At 52.0% G+C, this 17,028-nt stretch overlaps 1 protein-coding gene across 2 annotated transcripts in view; it reads right to left on the bottom strand.

The window, feature by feature from the left end:
* Positions 1 to 314: 314 nt before the first annotated feature.
* Positions 315 to 17,028, bottom strand: part of DRC1 (dynein regulatory complex subunit 1) — a 311,083-nt gene continuing 294,369 nt past the window's right edge. For both annotated transcript variants that reach the window (XM_063914977.1, XM_063914976.1), the window contains exons 16-18: positions 9,901 to 10,041; positions 9,605 to 9,707; positions 315 to 511 (exon numbers count right to left, since the gene is read on the bottom strand). In XM_063914977.1, coding sequence (XP_063771047.1) covers positions 449 to 511; positions 9,605 to 9,707; positions 9,901 to 10,041 — 307 coding nt within the window. In that variant the 3' untranslated portion in view covers positions 315 to 448. The remainder of the gene's footprint in view (positions 512 to 9,604; positions 9,708 to 9,900; positions 10,042 to 17,028) is intronic.

The following is a 17,028-nucleotide window of genomic DNA, read 5'->3' as shown; positions in this document are numbered from 1 at the left end:
GTCTCTCTGACACCCCCCTGGTATATGTGATAGCCTGCAGACTGTGCTGGAATTCTGGCAATCACTTAGACAAAACCAGGTTGTATTTGCCTGGTAAATGATTGCCGCTTTAAAAATATGGCGATACTCGCCGCAATTCCCGCAGAGCCTGCACCTCGCAGGTAATTACATAAGGGCGGTGTGGTAAATGCCATTGTGCCTCCATGTATACCCTCCAGTCCTTACATTGCCACACGGGACACGGCCAGGACTATTGCACAGGGACCAGCGGGCCTCTAATACATGCACACCAGACACTATATACACACGTCACAGTTATTCAGCACTTTTATTGGATGTGTCTGATAGGAAATGGTGAGTAAAGAAATAGGGGGACGCTCTATGCAATGCCCAAGAGACAAGACTGTGACCGCTAGGAATGAACTACTTCCTCCTCAGCGTCGTAACATCAGGTCTGGACGAAGTTCACCTGCAGGATCTGTGTGGGCGGAATCTCCAGCTCTGTGTTTATCTGAAAAACATGACAAAGGTGAGATTGTCACAAAGATCCGCCGCAACACACAATCCTAGGCCGCATAGTAACTGCTGTATGTCATCTATAATCAGTGATGTCACACAAGTGCGCGAGAGAATGAAGGGAGGGAGAGGGGTAGAGAGGGAGGGAGGTGGAGAGAGAGTGGGAGGGAGGGAGAGGGGTAGAGTGGGAGGGAGGTGGAGAGAGAGTGGGAGGGAGGGAGAGGGGTAGAGTGGGAGGGAGGGAGAGGGGTAGAGAGGGTGGGAGGTGGAGAGAGTGGGAGGGAGAGGGGAAGGGAGGGACGGAGGTGGAGAGAGAGTGGGAGGGAGGGAGAGGGGTAGACAGGAAGGGAGGTGGAGAGTGGGAGGGAGGGAGAGGGGTAGAGAGGGAGGGAGGTGGAGAGAGAGTGGGAGGGAGGGAGAGGGGTAGAGAGGGAGGGAGGTGGAGAGAGAGTGGGAGGGAGGGAGAGGGGTAGACAGGAAGGGAGGTGGAGAGAGAGTGGGAGGGAGGGAGAGGGGTAGAGAGGGAGGGAGGTGGAGAGAGTGGGAGGGAGAGGGGTAGAGAGGGAGGTGGAGAGAGAGTGGGAGAGAGGGAGAGGGGTAGAGTGGGAGGGAGGTGGAGAGAGAGTGGGAGGGAGGGAGAGGGGTAGGGAGGGAGGTGGAGAGAGAGTGGGAGGAAGAGAGGGAGAGAGAGTGGGAGGGAGGGAGAGGGGTAGACAGGAAGGGAGGTGGAGAGAGAGTGGGAGGGAGGGAGAGGGGTAGAGAGGGAGGGAGGTGGAGAGAGAGTGGGAGGGAGGGAGAGGGGTAGACAGGAAGGGAGGTGGAGAGAGAGTGGGAGGGAGGGAGAGGGGTAGAGAGGGAGGGAGGTGGAGAGAGAGTGGGAGGGAGGGAAAGGGGTAGACAGGAAGGGAGGTGGAGAGAGTGGGAGGGAGGGAGAGGGTTAGCGAGGGAGGGAGGTGGAGAGTGGGAAGGAGGGAGAGGGGTAGACAGGAAGGGAGGTGGAGAGAGAGTGGGAGGGAGGGAGAGGGGTGGAGAGGGAGGGAGGTGGAGAGAGTGGGAGGGAGGGAGAGGGGTAGACAGGAAGGGAGGTGGAGAGAGAGTGGGAGGGAGGGAGGTGGGTAGAGAGGGAGGGAGGTGGAGACAGAGTGGGAGGGAGAGGGGTAGACAGGAAGGGAGGTGGAGAGAGAGTGGGAGGGAGGGAGAGGGGTAGAGAGGGAGGTGGAGAGAGAGTGGGAGGGAGAGGGGTAGACAGGAAGGGAGGTGGAGAGAGAGTGGGAGGGAGGAAGAGTGGGAGGGAGGAAGAGGGGTAGGGAGGGAGGTGGAGAGAGAGTGGGAGGGAGAGGGGTAGACAGGAAGGGAGGTGGAGAGAGAGTGGGAGGGAGGGAGAGGGGTAGAGAGGGAGGTGGAGAGAGAGTGGGAGGGAGGGAGAGGGGTAGACAGGAAGGGAGGTGGAGAGAGAGTGGGAGGGAGGGAGAGTGGAAGGGAGGGAGGTGGAGAGAGAGTGGGAGGGAGGGAGAGGGGTAGACAGGAAGGGAGGTGGCGAGAGAGAGTGGGAGGGAGGGAGAGGGGTAGGGAGGGAGGTGGAGAGAGAGTGGGAGGAAGAGAGGGAGAGAGAGTGGGAGGGAGGGTGAGGGGTAGACAGGAAGGGAGGTGGAGAGAGTGTGGGAGGGAGGGAGGGAGGGAGAGGGGTAGAGAGGGAGGGAGGTGGAGAAAGCGTGGGAGGGAGGGAGAGGGGTAGAGAGGGAGGGAGGTGGAGAGGGGTAGACAGGAAGGGAGGTGGAGAGAGAGTGGGAGGGAGGGAGAGGGGTAGACAGGAAGGGAGTTGGAGAGAGAGTGGGAGGGAGGGAGAGGGGTAGAGAGGGAGGGAGGTGGAGAGAGAGTGGGAGGGAGGGAGAGGGGTAGACAGGAAGGGAGGTGGAGAGAGAGTGGGAGGGAGGGAGAGGGGTAGAGAGGGAGGGAGGTGGAGAAAGCGTGGGAGGGAGAGAGAGAGGAGGGAGGGAGGTTGAGAGGGAGGGATAGAGAGAGGGGGTTGAGAGAGATGGAGGAAGGGTGAGAGAGATGGAGGAAGGGAGGGAGAGAGAGAGAAAGAAGGGAGGGAGAGAACAAGGTGAGGGAGAGGGGTAGAGAGAAAGTGGGAGGAAGGGATGGGGGAGAGAGAGGGATAAAGGGAGGGAGAGAGGTGAAGAGAGAGGGCGAGAGGGAGGGATAGAGACAGGGAGTTGAGAGAGATGGAGGAAGGGAGAGAGAGAGAGGGGAGAGAGAAAGATGGAGGAAGGGAAAGAGATGGAGGAAGGCAGAGAGAATGAGGGGAGGGAGAGAGAATGAGGGGAGGGAGAGGGGTAGAGAGAGAGGGAGGTGGAGAGAGCGGGAGGGAGGGAGGTGGAAAGAGAGGGAGGAAGGGATAGAGAGAGGGGGGAGAGAGAGATGGAGGAAGAGAGAGAGGGGGGAGAGAGATGGAGGAAGGGAGGGAGGAACAGAGAGGGGGGAGAGAGATGGAGGAAGGGAGAGAGAATGAGGGGAGGGAGAAAATAAGATTTTACTTACCGATAAATCTATTTCTCGTAGTCCGTAGTGGATGCTGGGGACTCCGTCAGGACCATGGGGATCAGCGGCTCCGCAGGAGACAGGGCACAAAACTAAAGCTTTAGGATCAGGTGGTGTGTACTGGCTCCTCCCCCTATGACCCTCCTCCAAGCCTCAGTTAGGATACTGTGCCCGGACGAGCGTACACAATAAGGAAGGATATTGAATCCCGGGTAAGACTCATACCAGCCACACCAATCACACCGTATAACTTGTGATCTGAACCCAGTTAACAGTATGACAAACGTAGGAGCCTCTGAACAGACGGCTCACAACAATAACAACCCGATTTTTTTGTAACAACAACTATGTACAAGTATTGCAGACAATCCGCACTTGGGATGGGCGCCCAGCATCCACTACGGACTACGAGAAATAGATTTATCGGTAAGTAAAATCTTATTTTCTCTGACGTCCTAAGTGGATGCTGGGGACTCCGTCAGGACCATGGGGATTATACCAAAGCTCCCAAACGGGCGGGAGAGTGCGGATGACTCTGCAGCACCGAGTGAGAGAACTCCAGGTCCTCCTCAGCCAGGGTGTGCCCCTGACCAAGTAGCAGCTCGGCAAAGTTGTAAAGCCGAGACCCCTCGGGCAGTCGCCCAAGATGAGCCCACCTTCCTTGTGGAATGGGCATTTATATATATTTTGGCTGTGGCAGTCCTGCCACAGAATGTGCAAGCTGAATTGTACTACACATTCAACTAGCAATCGTCTGCTTAGAAGCAAGAGCACCCAGTTTTTTGGGTGCATACAGGATAACAGCAAGTCAGTTTTCCTGACTCCAGCCGTCCTGGAAATCTATATTTTCAGGGCCCTGACAACATCTAGCAACTTGGAGTCCTCCAAGTCTCTAGTAGCCGCAGGTACCACAATAAGCTGGTTCAGATGAAATGCTGACACCAACTTAGGGAGAAACTGGGGACGAGTCCGCAGCTCTGCCCTGTCCGAATGGACAATCAGATATGGGCTTTTGTGAGACAAAGCCGCCAATTCTGACACTCGCCTGGCCGAGGCCAGGGCCAACATCATGGTCACTTTCCATGTGAGATATTTCAAATCCACAGATTTGAGCGGTTTAAACCAACGTGATTTGAGGAATCCCAGGACTACGTTGAGATCCCACAGTGCCACTGGAGGCACAAAAGGGGGTTGTATATGCAGTACTCCCTTGTCAAATTTCTGGACTTCAGGAACTGAAGCCAATTCTTTCTGGAAGAAAATCGACAGGGCCGAAATTTGAACCTTAATGGACCCCAATTTGAGGCCCATAGACACTCCTGTTTGCAGGAAATGCAGGAATCGACCGAGTTGAAATTTCTTCGTGGGGCCTTCCTGGCCTCACACCACGCAACATATTTTCGCCACATGTGGTGATAATGTTGTGCGGTCACCTCCTTCCTGGCTTTGACCAGGGTAGGAATGACCTCTTCCGGAATGCATTTTTCCCTTAGGATCCGGCGTTCAACCGCCATGCCGTCAAACGCAGCCGCGGTAAGTCTTGGAACAGACATGGTACTTGCTGAAACAAGTCCCTTCTTATCGGCAGAGGCCCTGAGTCCTCTGTGAGCATCTCTTGAAGTTCCGGGTACCAAGTCCTTCTTGGCCCATCCGGAGCCACGAGTATAGTTCTTACTCCTCTACATCTTATAATTCTCAGTACCTTTGGTATGAGAAGCAGAGGAGGGAACACATACACCGACTGGTACACCCCTGGTGTTACCAGAACGTCCACAGCTATTGCCTGAGGGTCTCTTGACCTGGCGCAATACCTGTCCAGTTTTTTGTTCAGGCGGGACGCCATCATGTCCACCTTTGGTCTTTCCCAACGGTGCACAATCATGTGGAAAAAACTTCTCGATGAAGTCCCCACTCTCCCGGGTGGAGGTCGTGCTGAGGAAGTCTGCTTCCCAGTTGTCCACTCCCGGAATGAAAAACTGCTGACAGTGCTATCACATGATTTTCCGCCCAGCGAAGAATCCTTGCAGTTTCTGCCATTGTCCTCCTGCTTCTTGTGCCGCCCTGTCTGTTTACGTGGGCGACTGCCGTGATGTTGTCCCACTGGATCAATACCGGCTGACCTTGAAGCAGAGGTCTTGCTAAGCTTAGAGCATTGTAAATTGCTCTTAGCTCCAGTATATTTATGCGGAGAGAAGTCCCCAGACTTGATCACACTCCCTGGAAATTTTTTCCCTGTGTGACTGCTCCCCAGCCTTCCAAGCTGGAATCCGTGGTCACCAGGACCCAGTCCTGAATGCATAACTGTGGCCCTTTAGTAGATGAGCACTCTGCAGCCACCACAGAAGAGACACCCTTGTCCTTGGAGACAGGGTTATCCGCTGATGCATCTGAAGATGCGATCCGGACCATTTGTCCAGCAGATCCCACTGAAAAGTTCTTGCGTGAAATCTGCCGAATGGAATCGCTTCGTAAGAAGCCACCATTTTTCCCAGGACCCTTGTGCAATGATGCACTGACACTTTTCCTGGTTTTTGGAGGTTCCTGACTAGCTCGGATAACTCCCTGGCTTTCTCCTCCGGGAGAAACACCTTTTTCTGGACTGTGTCCAGAATCATCCCTAGGGACAGCAGACGTGTCGTCGGAGACAGCTGCGATTTTGGAATATTTAGAATCCACCCGTGCTGTCGTAGAACTACTTGAGATAGTGCTACTCAGACCTCCAACTGTTCTCTGGACCTTGCCCTTATCAGGAGATCGTCCAAGTAAGGGATAATTAAGACGCCTTTTCTTTGAAGAAGAATCATCATTTCGGCCATTACCTTGGTAAAGACCCGGGGTGCCGTGGACAATCCAAACGGCAGCGTCTGAAACTGATAGTGACAGTTTTGTACCACGAACCTGAGGTACCCTTTGTGAGAAGGGCAAATTTGGACATAGAGGTAAGCATCCTTGATGTCCAGGGACACCATACAGTCCCCTTCTTCCTGGTTCGCTATCACTGCTCTGAGTGACTCCATTTAGAATAGGTCTCACCGAGCCGTCTGGCTTCAGTACCACAATATAGTGTGGAATAATACCCCTTTACTTGTTGTAGGAGGGGTACTTTGATTATCACCTGCTGGGAATACAGCTTGTGAATTGTTTCCAATACTGCCTCCCTGTCGGAGGTAGACGTTGGTAAAGCAAACTTCAGGAACTTGCGAGGGGGAGACGTCTCGAATTTCCAATCTGTACCCCTGGGATACTACTTGTAGGATCCAGGGGTCCACTTGCGAGTGAGCCCACTGCGTGCTGAAACTCTTGAGACGACCCCCCACCGCACCTGTTTGTACGGCCCCAGCGTCATGCTGAGGACTTGGCAGAAGCGGTGGAAGGCTTCTGTTCCTGGGAATGGGCTGCCTGCTGCAGTCTTCTTCCCTTACCTCTATCCCTGGGCAGATATTATGGGGACGAAAGGACTGAGGCTGAAAAGACTATGTCTTTTTCTGCTGAGATGTGACTTGGGGTAAAAAAAAGGTGGATTTTCTAGCTGTTGCCGTGGCCACCAGGTCCGATGGACCGACCCCAAATAACTCCTCCCCTTTATACGGCAATACTTCCATGTGCCGTTTGGAATCTGCATCACCTGACCACTGTCGTGTCCATAAACATCGTCTGGCAGATATGGACATCGCACTTACTCTTGATGCCAGAGTTTCGCATATATAGAAATGCATCTTTTAAATGCTCTATAGTCAATAAAATACTGTCCCTGTCAAGGGTATCAATATTTCCAGTCAGGGAATCCGACCAAGCCACCCCAGCGCTGCCCATCCAGGCTGAGGCGATCGCTGGTCGCAGTATAACACCAGTATGTGTGTATATACTTTTTAGGATATTTTCCAACCTCCTATCAGTTGGCTCCTTGAGGGCGTCCGTATCTGGAGACGGTAACGCCACTTGTTTTTATAAGCGTGTGAGCGCCTTATCCACCCTAAGGTGTGTTTCCCAACGCGCCATAACTTCTGGCGGGAAAGGGTATACCGCCAATAATTTTCTATCGGGGGAAACCCACGCATCATCACACACTTCATTTAATTTATCTGATTCAGGAAAAACCACATGTAGTTTTTTCACACTCCACATAATACCCTTTTTTGTGGTACTTGTAGTATCAGAAATATGTAACATCTCCTTCATTGCCCTTAACAAGTAACGTGTGGCCCTAAAGGAAAATACGTTTGTTTCTTCACCGTCGACACTGGAGTCAGTGTCCGTGTCTGTGTCGACCGACTGAGGTAAAAAGGACGTTTTAACGCCCCTGACGGTGTTTTAGACGCCTGGACAGGTACTAATTGGTTTGCCGGCCGTCTCGTGTCGTCAACCGACCTTGCAGCGTGTTGACATTATCACGTAATTCCTTAAATAAGCCATCCATTCCGGTGTCGACTCCCTAGAGAGTGACATCACCATTACCGGCAATTGCTCCGCCTCCTCACCAACATCGTCCTCATACATGTCGACACACAAGTACCGACACACAGCACACACACAGGGAATGCTCTGATAGAGGACAGGACCCCACTAGCCCTTTGGGGAGACAGAGGGAGAGTTTGCCAGCACACACCAAAAACGCTATATTATACAGGGACAACCTTTATATAAGTGTTTTTCCCTTATAGCATTTTAATATATATATACATATCGCCAAATAAGTGCCCCCCCTCTCTGTTTTAACCCTGTTTCTGTAGTGCAGTGCAGGGGAGAGCCTGGGAGCCTTCCCACCAGCATTTCTGTGAGGGAAAATGGCGCTGTGTGCTGAGGAGAATAGGCCCCGCCCCCTTTTCGGCGGGCTTCTTCTCCCGTTTTTCTGAGACCTGGCAGGGGTTAAATACATCCATATAGCCTCCAGGGGCTATATGTGATGTATTTTTAGCCAGAATAAGGTATTATACATTGCTGCCCAGGGCGCCCCCAGCAACGCCCTGCACCCTCCGTGACCGTTGGTGTGAAGTGTGTGACAACAATGGCGCACAGCTGCAGTGCTGTGCGCTACCTTCATGAAGACTGAAGAGTCTTCTGCCGCCGGTTTCTGGACCTTCAATCTTCAGCATCTGCAAGGGGGGTCGGCGGCGCGGCTCCGGGACGAACCCCAGGGTGAGACCTGTGTTCCGACTCCCTCTGGAGCTAATGGTGTCCAGTAGCCTAAGAAGCCAATCCATCCTGCACGCAGGTGAGTTGAACTTCTCTCCCCTAAGTCCCTCGATGCAGTGAGCCTGTTGCCAGCAGGACTCACTGAAAATAAGAAACCTAAAAACTTTTTCTAAGCAGCTCCTTAAGAGAGCCACCTAGATTGCACCCTGCTCGGACGGGCACAAAAACCTAACTGAGGCTTGGAGGAGGGTCATAGGGGGAGGAGCCAGTACACACCACCTGATCCTAAAGCTTTAGTTTTGTGCCCTGTCTCCTGCGGAGCCGCTGATCCCCATGGTCCTGACGGAGTGCCCAGCATCCACTTAGGACGTCAGAGAAATAGGGAGGGAGAGAGAATGAGGCGTAGAGAGGGAGGGAGGTGGAGAGAGAGTGGGAGGGAGGGAGAAAGAAGGAGGGTGAGAGGTGGAAAGAGAGGGAGGGAGGGATAGAGAGGGGGGAGAGAGAGATGGAGGGAGGAAGGGAGTGAGGAAGAGAGAGAGTGGGAGAGAGACCCCCATGTAGGCACAATACAGGGCTTCTTTGACTTCCCAGTCAGCAATCATTTGCAGCATAAAGGCCAAGGTATCCCTCCCCCATGACTAGTAGACTAGTGGGGGTTCTGAAGATGTATCCAAACCTCTGCAATGAGGTGATGAGCCAGAGTGCCGGCTCTGAGAGACATTATTACCAGCCCCAGTTGTAGTGGGACATGGGATCCTGTTATTGGGGAGAGAGGCATTTATCTGTGGGTGCACATCACATAATGGCTGCACTGGTTAGGATGTCCTAGGTATGGCCGTTACACCCGGTCACTATCCTGGGCTCTCCGCCATTACCTCAGTACCACCTCTAGCAGTGGCTGCAGGAGCCTAGTGGCCCAGTATGTGCAGAACCAAGATTCCAAGGCTTCTACAGCTACCGGGAAAAGGAAAGTGAGACCGGGGAGTTTCGGTAGGTCGGGCGGAGGGATGTCTGGGTCTGCAGCGGTGGCTGTCTCTGGCGGCCCTACTCTGCCCCCTTTCTGCTGGGATGGACATCAGGATATTTCCTCTTTAAGGCCTCTTGAACAATGAAAATAAAAAACATTTAGGAATATTTGCGGTGCGGTCGGTAATTAATGTTCTGTGTCAGGTGGTACAAAATGCAACATCCAGAATGACGACACAGACAGGAGGTCAACATCGTGAATGGCCGGAAAGTCGACATGAAAACTAACCCTACAATTGTGAAAGTGTCTGTCGGCATTCTGCACACGTACCGGGGATATCACGTGTGGGCGAGTAACCGGTGTCCCGCAGAATGTGACACCTCTATGACCATCCTATGAGCACTTACTGTCAGGGTGTCAGCAGGATAAGTCAGGCAGCGGGCTTACCCTGGAGGTGAGGTACTGATGTAACAACATTCTCAGCTCCGTGTTCTGCTGTCTCAGGGCTGACGTCTCGGTGATCAGCTGGGAGCGACTGGTCAGGACGTCACTGAAACACACACAGATCTGGTTACCGGCCGGCTGGAGGACATGTGACATACCAGCCTGGGAAAAGGTATAGGACAGGAGGGACAAAGCGCATGCATCAGCCTGCCCGGTGATATCACTGAGACCGCAGGACAACAAGTCCCAGGAGGATCCACCATGAAGCTGGAGGCTGGTGCGCAGCTAGTGGCACTCACAAGTACTTCTCCAGAGCAGATTCCAGGGCGTCCCAGACCTTCAGCCGGGACTCAGGGATGACGTGTGCCGCTGTGCTCCAGTAGGCAGAGTCCTCACTGCTGTCACGCTCCTCTGACCAGGGCTGTCTCATGTGACTCTCCCTGAAAGACATGTGATGTCAGTGTATTCTCACTGACTGAGTGTACACACACCTCAGCCTGCTCAGTGACTGTACACACACCTCAGCCTGGATCCTCACTGACTGACTGTACACACACCTCAGCCTGTATTCTCACTGACTGACTGACTGTACACACACCTCAGCCTGTATTCTCACTGACTGACTGTACACACACCTCAGCCTGTATTCTCACTGACTGACTGACTGTACACACACCTCAGCCTGTATTCTCAGTGAGTGACTGACTGTACACACCTCAGCCTGGATCCTCACTGACTGACTGTACACACACACCTCAGCCTGTATTCTCACTGACTGACTGACTGTACACACACCTCAGCCTGTATTCTCACTGACTGACTGTACACACACCTCAGCCTGTATTCTCACTGACTGACTGACTGTACACACACCTCAGCCTGTATTCTCAGTGAGTGACTGACTGTACACACCTCAGCCTGGATCCTCACTGACTGACTGTACACACACACCTCAGCCTGTATTCTCACTCCGAACCCGCTCATCACTAATTTCTCAGTGACTGTACACACACCTCAGCCTGGATCCTCACTGACTGACTGACTGTACACACACCCCAGCCTGTAGTCTCACTGACAGACTGTACACACACCTCAGCCTGTATTCTCAGTGACTGACTGTACACACACCTCAGCCTGCTCAGTGACTACACACACCTCAGCCTGCTCAGTGACTGTACACACACCTCAGCCTGGATCCTCACTGACTGACTGACTGTACACACACCTCAAGCCTGTATTCTCACTCCGCACCCGCTCATCACTAATTTCTCAGTGACTGTACACACACCTCAGCCTGGATCCTCACTGACTGACTGACTGTACACACACCCCAGCCTGTAGTCTCACTGACTGACTGTACACACACCTCAGCCTGTATTCTCAGTGACTGACTGTACACACACCTCAGCCTGCTCAGTGACTGTACACACACCTCAGCCTGCTCAGTGACTGTACACACACCTCAGCCTGGATCCTCACTGACTGACTGACTGTACACACACCTCAAGCCTGTATTCTCACTCCGCACCCGCTCATCACTAATTTCTCAGTGACTGTACACACACCTCAGCCTGGATCCTCACTGACTGACTGACTGTACACACACCCCAGCCTGTAGTCTCACTGACTGACTGTACACACACCTCAGCCTGTATTCTCAGTGACTGACTGTACACACACTCAGCCTGTATTCTCACTGACTGACTGTACACACACCTCAGCCTGTATTCTCAGTGACTGACTGTACACACACCTCAGCCTGTATTCTCAGTGACTGACTGTACACACACCTCAGCCTGTATTCTCACTGACTGACTGTACACACACCTCAGCCTGTATTCTCAGTGACTGTACACACACCTCAGCCTGTATTCTCACTGACTGACTGTACACACACCTCAGCCTGTATTCTCAGTGACTGTACACACACCTCAGCCTGGATCCTCACTGACTGACAGTACATACGCCTCAGCCTGTATTCTCACTCCGCACCCGCTCATCACTAATTTCTCAGTGACTGTACACACACCTCAGCCTGGATCCTCACTGACTGACTGTACACACACCTCAGCCTGTATTCTCACTCCGCACCCGCTCATCACTAATTTCTCAGTGACTGTACACACACCTCAGCCTGGATCCTCACTGACTGACTGACTGACTGTACACACACCCCAGCCTGTAGTCTCACTGACTGACTGTACACACACCTCAGCCTGTATTCTCAGTGACTGACTGTACACACACCTCAGCCTGTATTCTCAGTGACTGACTGTACACACACCTCAGCCTGTATTCTCACTGACTGACTGTACACACACCTCAGCCTGTATTCTCACTGACTGACTGTACACACACCTCAGCCTGTATTCTCAGTGACTGTACACACACCTCAGCCTGGATCCTCACTGACTGACAGTACACACGCCTCAGCCTGTATTCTCAGTGACTGACTGTACACACACCTCAGCCTGTATTCCCACTGACTGTACACACACCTCAGCCTGGATCCTCACTGACTGACAGTACACACGCCTCAGCCTGTATTCTCAGTGACTGACTGTACACACACCTCAGCCTGTATTCTCACTGACTGACTGTACACACACCTCAGCCTGTATTCTCACTGACTGTACACACACCTCAGCCTGTATTCTCACTGACTGACTGTACACACACCTCAGCCTGTATTCTCACTGACTGTACACACACCTCAGCCTGTATTCTCACTGACTGACTGTACACACACCTCAGCCTGTATTCTCAGTGACTGTACACATACCTCAGCCTGGATCCTCACTGACTGACTGTACACACACCTCAGCCTGTATTCTCACTGACTGACTGTACACACACCTCAGCCTGTATTCTCAGTGACTGTACACACACCTCAGCCTGAATTCTCAGTGACTGACTGTACACACACCTCAGCCTGTATTCTCAGTGATTGACTGCACACACACCACAGCCTGTATTCTCAGTGACTGACTGCACACACACCACAGCCTGTATTCTCAGTGACTGACTGTACACACACCTCAGTCTGTAGTCTCAGAGACTGTCAGTACACACACCACAGCCTGTATTCTCAGTGACTGACTGCACACACACCACAGCCTGTATTCTCAGTGATTGACTGCACACACACCACAGCCTGTATTCTCAGTGACAGACTGTACACACACCACAGCCTGTATTCTCAGTGACTGACTGTACACACACCTCAGTCTGTATTCTCAGAGACTGTCAGTACACTCACCTCAGCCTGTATTCTCACTGACTGTACACACACCTCAGCCTGTATTTTCACTGACTGACTGTACACACACCTCAGCCTGTATTCTCAGTGACTGTACACACACCTCAGCCTGGATCCTCACTGACTGACTGTACACCCCCCCCAGCCTGTATTCTCACTGACTGACTGTACACACACCTCAGCCTGTATTCTCAGTGACTGACTGTACACACACTCAGCCTGTATTCTCACTGACTGACTGTACACACACACTCAGCCTGTATTCTCACTGACTGACTGTACACACATCTCAGCCTGGATCCTCACTGACTGACTGCACACAGACCTCAGCCTGTATTCTCACTGACTGTACACACATCTCAGCCTGGATCCTCACTGACTGCACACAGACCTCTGCCTGTATTCTCACTGACTGATAGTACACACACCTCAGCCTGTATTCTCACTGACTGATAGTACACACAACTCAGCCTGTATTCTCACTGACTGACTGTACACACACCTCAGCCTGGATCCTCAGTGACTGACTGTACACACACTCAGCCTGTATTCTCACTGACTGACTGTACACACACCTCAGCCTGTATTCTCACTGACTGACTGTACACACGCCTCAGCCTGTATTCTCACTGACTGTACACACACCTCAGCCTGAATTCTCAGTGACTGTACACACACCTCAGCCTGGATCCTCACTGACTGACTGTACACACCCCCCAGCCTGTATTCTCACTGACTGACTGTACACACGCCTCAGCCTGTATTCTCAGTGACTGACTGTACACACACCTCAGCCTGTATTCTCACTGACTGTACACACACCTCAGCCTGTATTCTCACTGACTGACTGTACACACACCTCAGCCTGTATTCTCAGTGACTGTACACACACCTCAGCCTGGATCCTCACTGACTGACTGTACACACACCTCAGCCTGTATTCTCAGTGACTGACTGTACACACATTCAGCCTGTATTCTCACTGACTGACTGTACACACACTCAGCCTGTATTCTCACTGACTGACTGTACACACATCTCAGTCTGGATCCTCACTGACTGCACACAGACCTCTGCCTGTATTCTCGCTGACTGACTGTACACACACCTCAGCCTGTATCCTCACTGACTGTACACACACCTCAGCCTGTATTCTCACTGACTGACTGTACACACACCTCAGCCTGTATTCTCAGTGACTGTACACACACCTCAGCCTGGATCCTCACTGACTGACTGACTGTACACACACCCCAGCCTGTATTCTCACTGACTGACTGTACACACACCTCAGCCTGTATTCTCAGTGACTGACTGTACACACACTCAGCCTATATTCTTACTAACTGACTGTACACACACTCAGCCTGTATTCTCACTGACTGACTGTACACACATCTCAGCCTGGATCCTCACTGACCGACTGCACACAGACCTCAGCCTGTATTCTCACTGACTGCACACAGACCTCTGCCTGTATTCTCACTGACTGACAGTACACACACTCAGCCTGTATTCTCACTGACTGACTGCACACACACCTCAGCCTGGACACTCACTGACTGACAGTACACACGCCTCAGCCTGTATTCTCACTGACTGACTGTACACACACCACAGTCTGGATCCTCACTAACTGACAATACACACACCTCAGCCTGTATTCACAGACTGACTGTACACACACCTCAGCCTGGATCCTCACTGACTGACTGTACACACACCTCAGCCTGTATTCTCAGTGACTGACTGTACACACACCTCAGCCTGTATTCTCAGTGACTGACTGTACACACACCTCAGTTTGTATTCTCAGTGATTGACTGCACACACACCACAGCCTGTATTCTCAGTGACAGACTGTACACACACCACAGCCTGTATTCTCAGTGACTGACTGTACACACACCTCAGTCTGTATTCTCAGAGACTGTCAGTACACTCACCTCAGCCTGTATTCTCACTGACTGTACACACACCTCAGCCTGTATTCTCACTGACTGACTGTACACACACCTCAGCCTGTATTCTCAGTGACTGTACACACATCTCAGCCTGGATCCTCACTGACTGACTGACTGTACACCCCCCCCCCCCAGCCTGTATTCTCACTGACTGACTGTACACACACCTCAGCCTGTATTCTCACTGACTGACTGTAGACACACTCAGACTGTATTCTCACTGACTGACTGTACACACACACTCAGACTGTATTCTCACTGACTGACTGTACACACATCTCAGCCTGGATCCTCACTGACTGCACACAGACCTCTGCCTGTATTCTCACTGACTGATAGTACACACACCTCAGCCTGTATTCTCACTGACTGACTGTACACACACCTCAGCCTGGATCCTCAGTGACTGACTGTACACACACTCAGCCTGTATTCTCACTGACTGACTGTACACACACCTCAGCCTGTATTCTCACTGACTGACTGTACACACACCTCAGCCTGAATTCTCAGTGACTGTACACACACCTCAGCCTGGATCCTCACTGACTGACAGTACACACACCTCAGCCTGTATTCTCAGTGACTGACTGTACACACACCTCAGCCTGTATTCTCAGTGATTGACTGCACACACACCACAGCCTGTATTCTCAGTGACTGACTGCACACACACCACAGCCTGTATTCTCAGTGACTGACTGTACACACACTTCAGCCTGTATTCTCAGTGACTGACTGTACACACACCTCAGCCTGTATTCTCAGTGACTGACTGCACACAGACCTCTGCCTGTATTCTCACTGACTGATAGTACACACACCTCAGCCTGTATTCTCACTGACTGATAGTACACACACCTCAGCCTGTATTCTCACTGACTGACTGTACACACACCTCAGCCTGGATCCTCAGTGACTGACTGTACACACACTCAGCCTGTATTCTCACTGACTGACTGTACACACACCTCAGCCTGTATTCTCACTGACTGACTGTACACACACACCTCAGCCTGAATTCTCAGTGACTGTACACACACCTCAGCCTGGATCCTCACTGACTGACTGTACACACCCCCCAGCCTGTATTCTCACTGACTGACTGTACACACGCCTCAGCCTGTATTCTCAGTGACTGACTGTACACACACCTCAGCCTGTATTCTCACTGACTGTACACACACCTCAGCCTGTATTCTCACTGACTGACTGTACACACACCTCAGCCTGTATTCTCAGTGACTGTACACACACCTCAGCCTGGATCCTCACTGACTGACTGTACACACACCTCAGCCTGTATTCTCAGTGACTGACTGTACACACATTCAGCCTGTATTCTCACTGACTGACTGTACACACACTCAGCCTGTATTCTCACTGACTGACTGTACACACATCTCAGTCTGGATCCTCACTGACTGCACACAGACCTCTGCCTGTATTCTCGCTGACTGACTGTACACACACCTCAGCCTGTATCCTCACTGACTGTACACACACCTCAGCCTGTATTCTCACTGACTGACTGTACACACACCTCAGCCTGTATTCTCAGTGACTGTACACACACCTCAGCCTGGATCCTCACTGACTGACTGACTGACTGTACACACACCCCAGCCTGTATTCTCACTGACTGACTGTACACACACCTCAGCCTGTATTCTCAGTGACTGACTGTACACACACTCAGCCTATATTCTTACTAACTGACTGTACACACACTCAGCCTGTATTCTCACTGACTGACTGTACACACATCTCAGCCTGGATCCTCACTGACCGACTGCACACAGACCTCAGCCTGTATTCTCACTGACTGCACACAGACCTCTGCCTGTATTCTCACTGACTGACAGTACACACACTCAGCCTGTATTCTCACTGACTGACTGCACACACACCTCAGCCTGGACACTCACTGACTGACAGTACACACGCCTCAGCCTGTATTCTCACTGACTGACTGTACACACACCACAGTCTGGATCCTCACTAACTGACAATACACACACCTCAGCCTGTATTCACTGACTGACTGTACACACACCTCAGCCTGGATCCTCACTGACTGACTGTACACACACCTCAGCCTGTATTCTCAGTGACTGACTGTACACACACCTCAGCCTGTATTCTCAGTGACTGACTGTACACACACCTCAGCTTGTATTCTCAGTGATTGACTGCACACACAC

This window comes from Pseudophryne corroboree, chromosome 4, assembly GCF_028390025.1.
Source record: "Pseudophryne corroboree isolate aPseCor3 chromosome 4, aPseCor3.hap2, whole genome shotgun sequence".
NCBI classification, from domain to species: domain Eukaryota; kingdom Metazoa; phylum Chordata; class Amphibia; order Anura; family Myobatrachidae; genus Pseudophryne; species Pseudophryne corroboree.
Note: the sequence above shows the minus strand (reverse complement) of the source record. Positions and strands in the feature narration are given on the sequence as shown.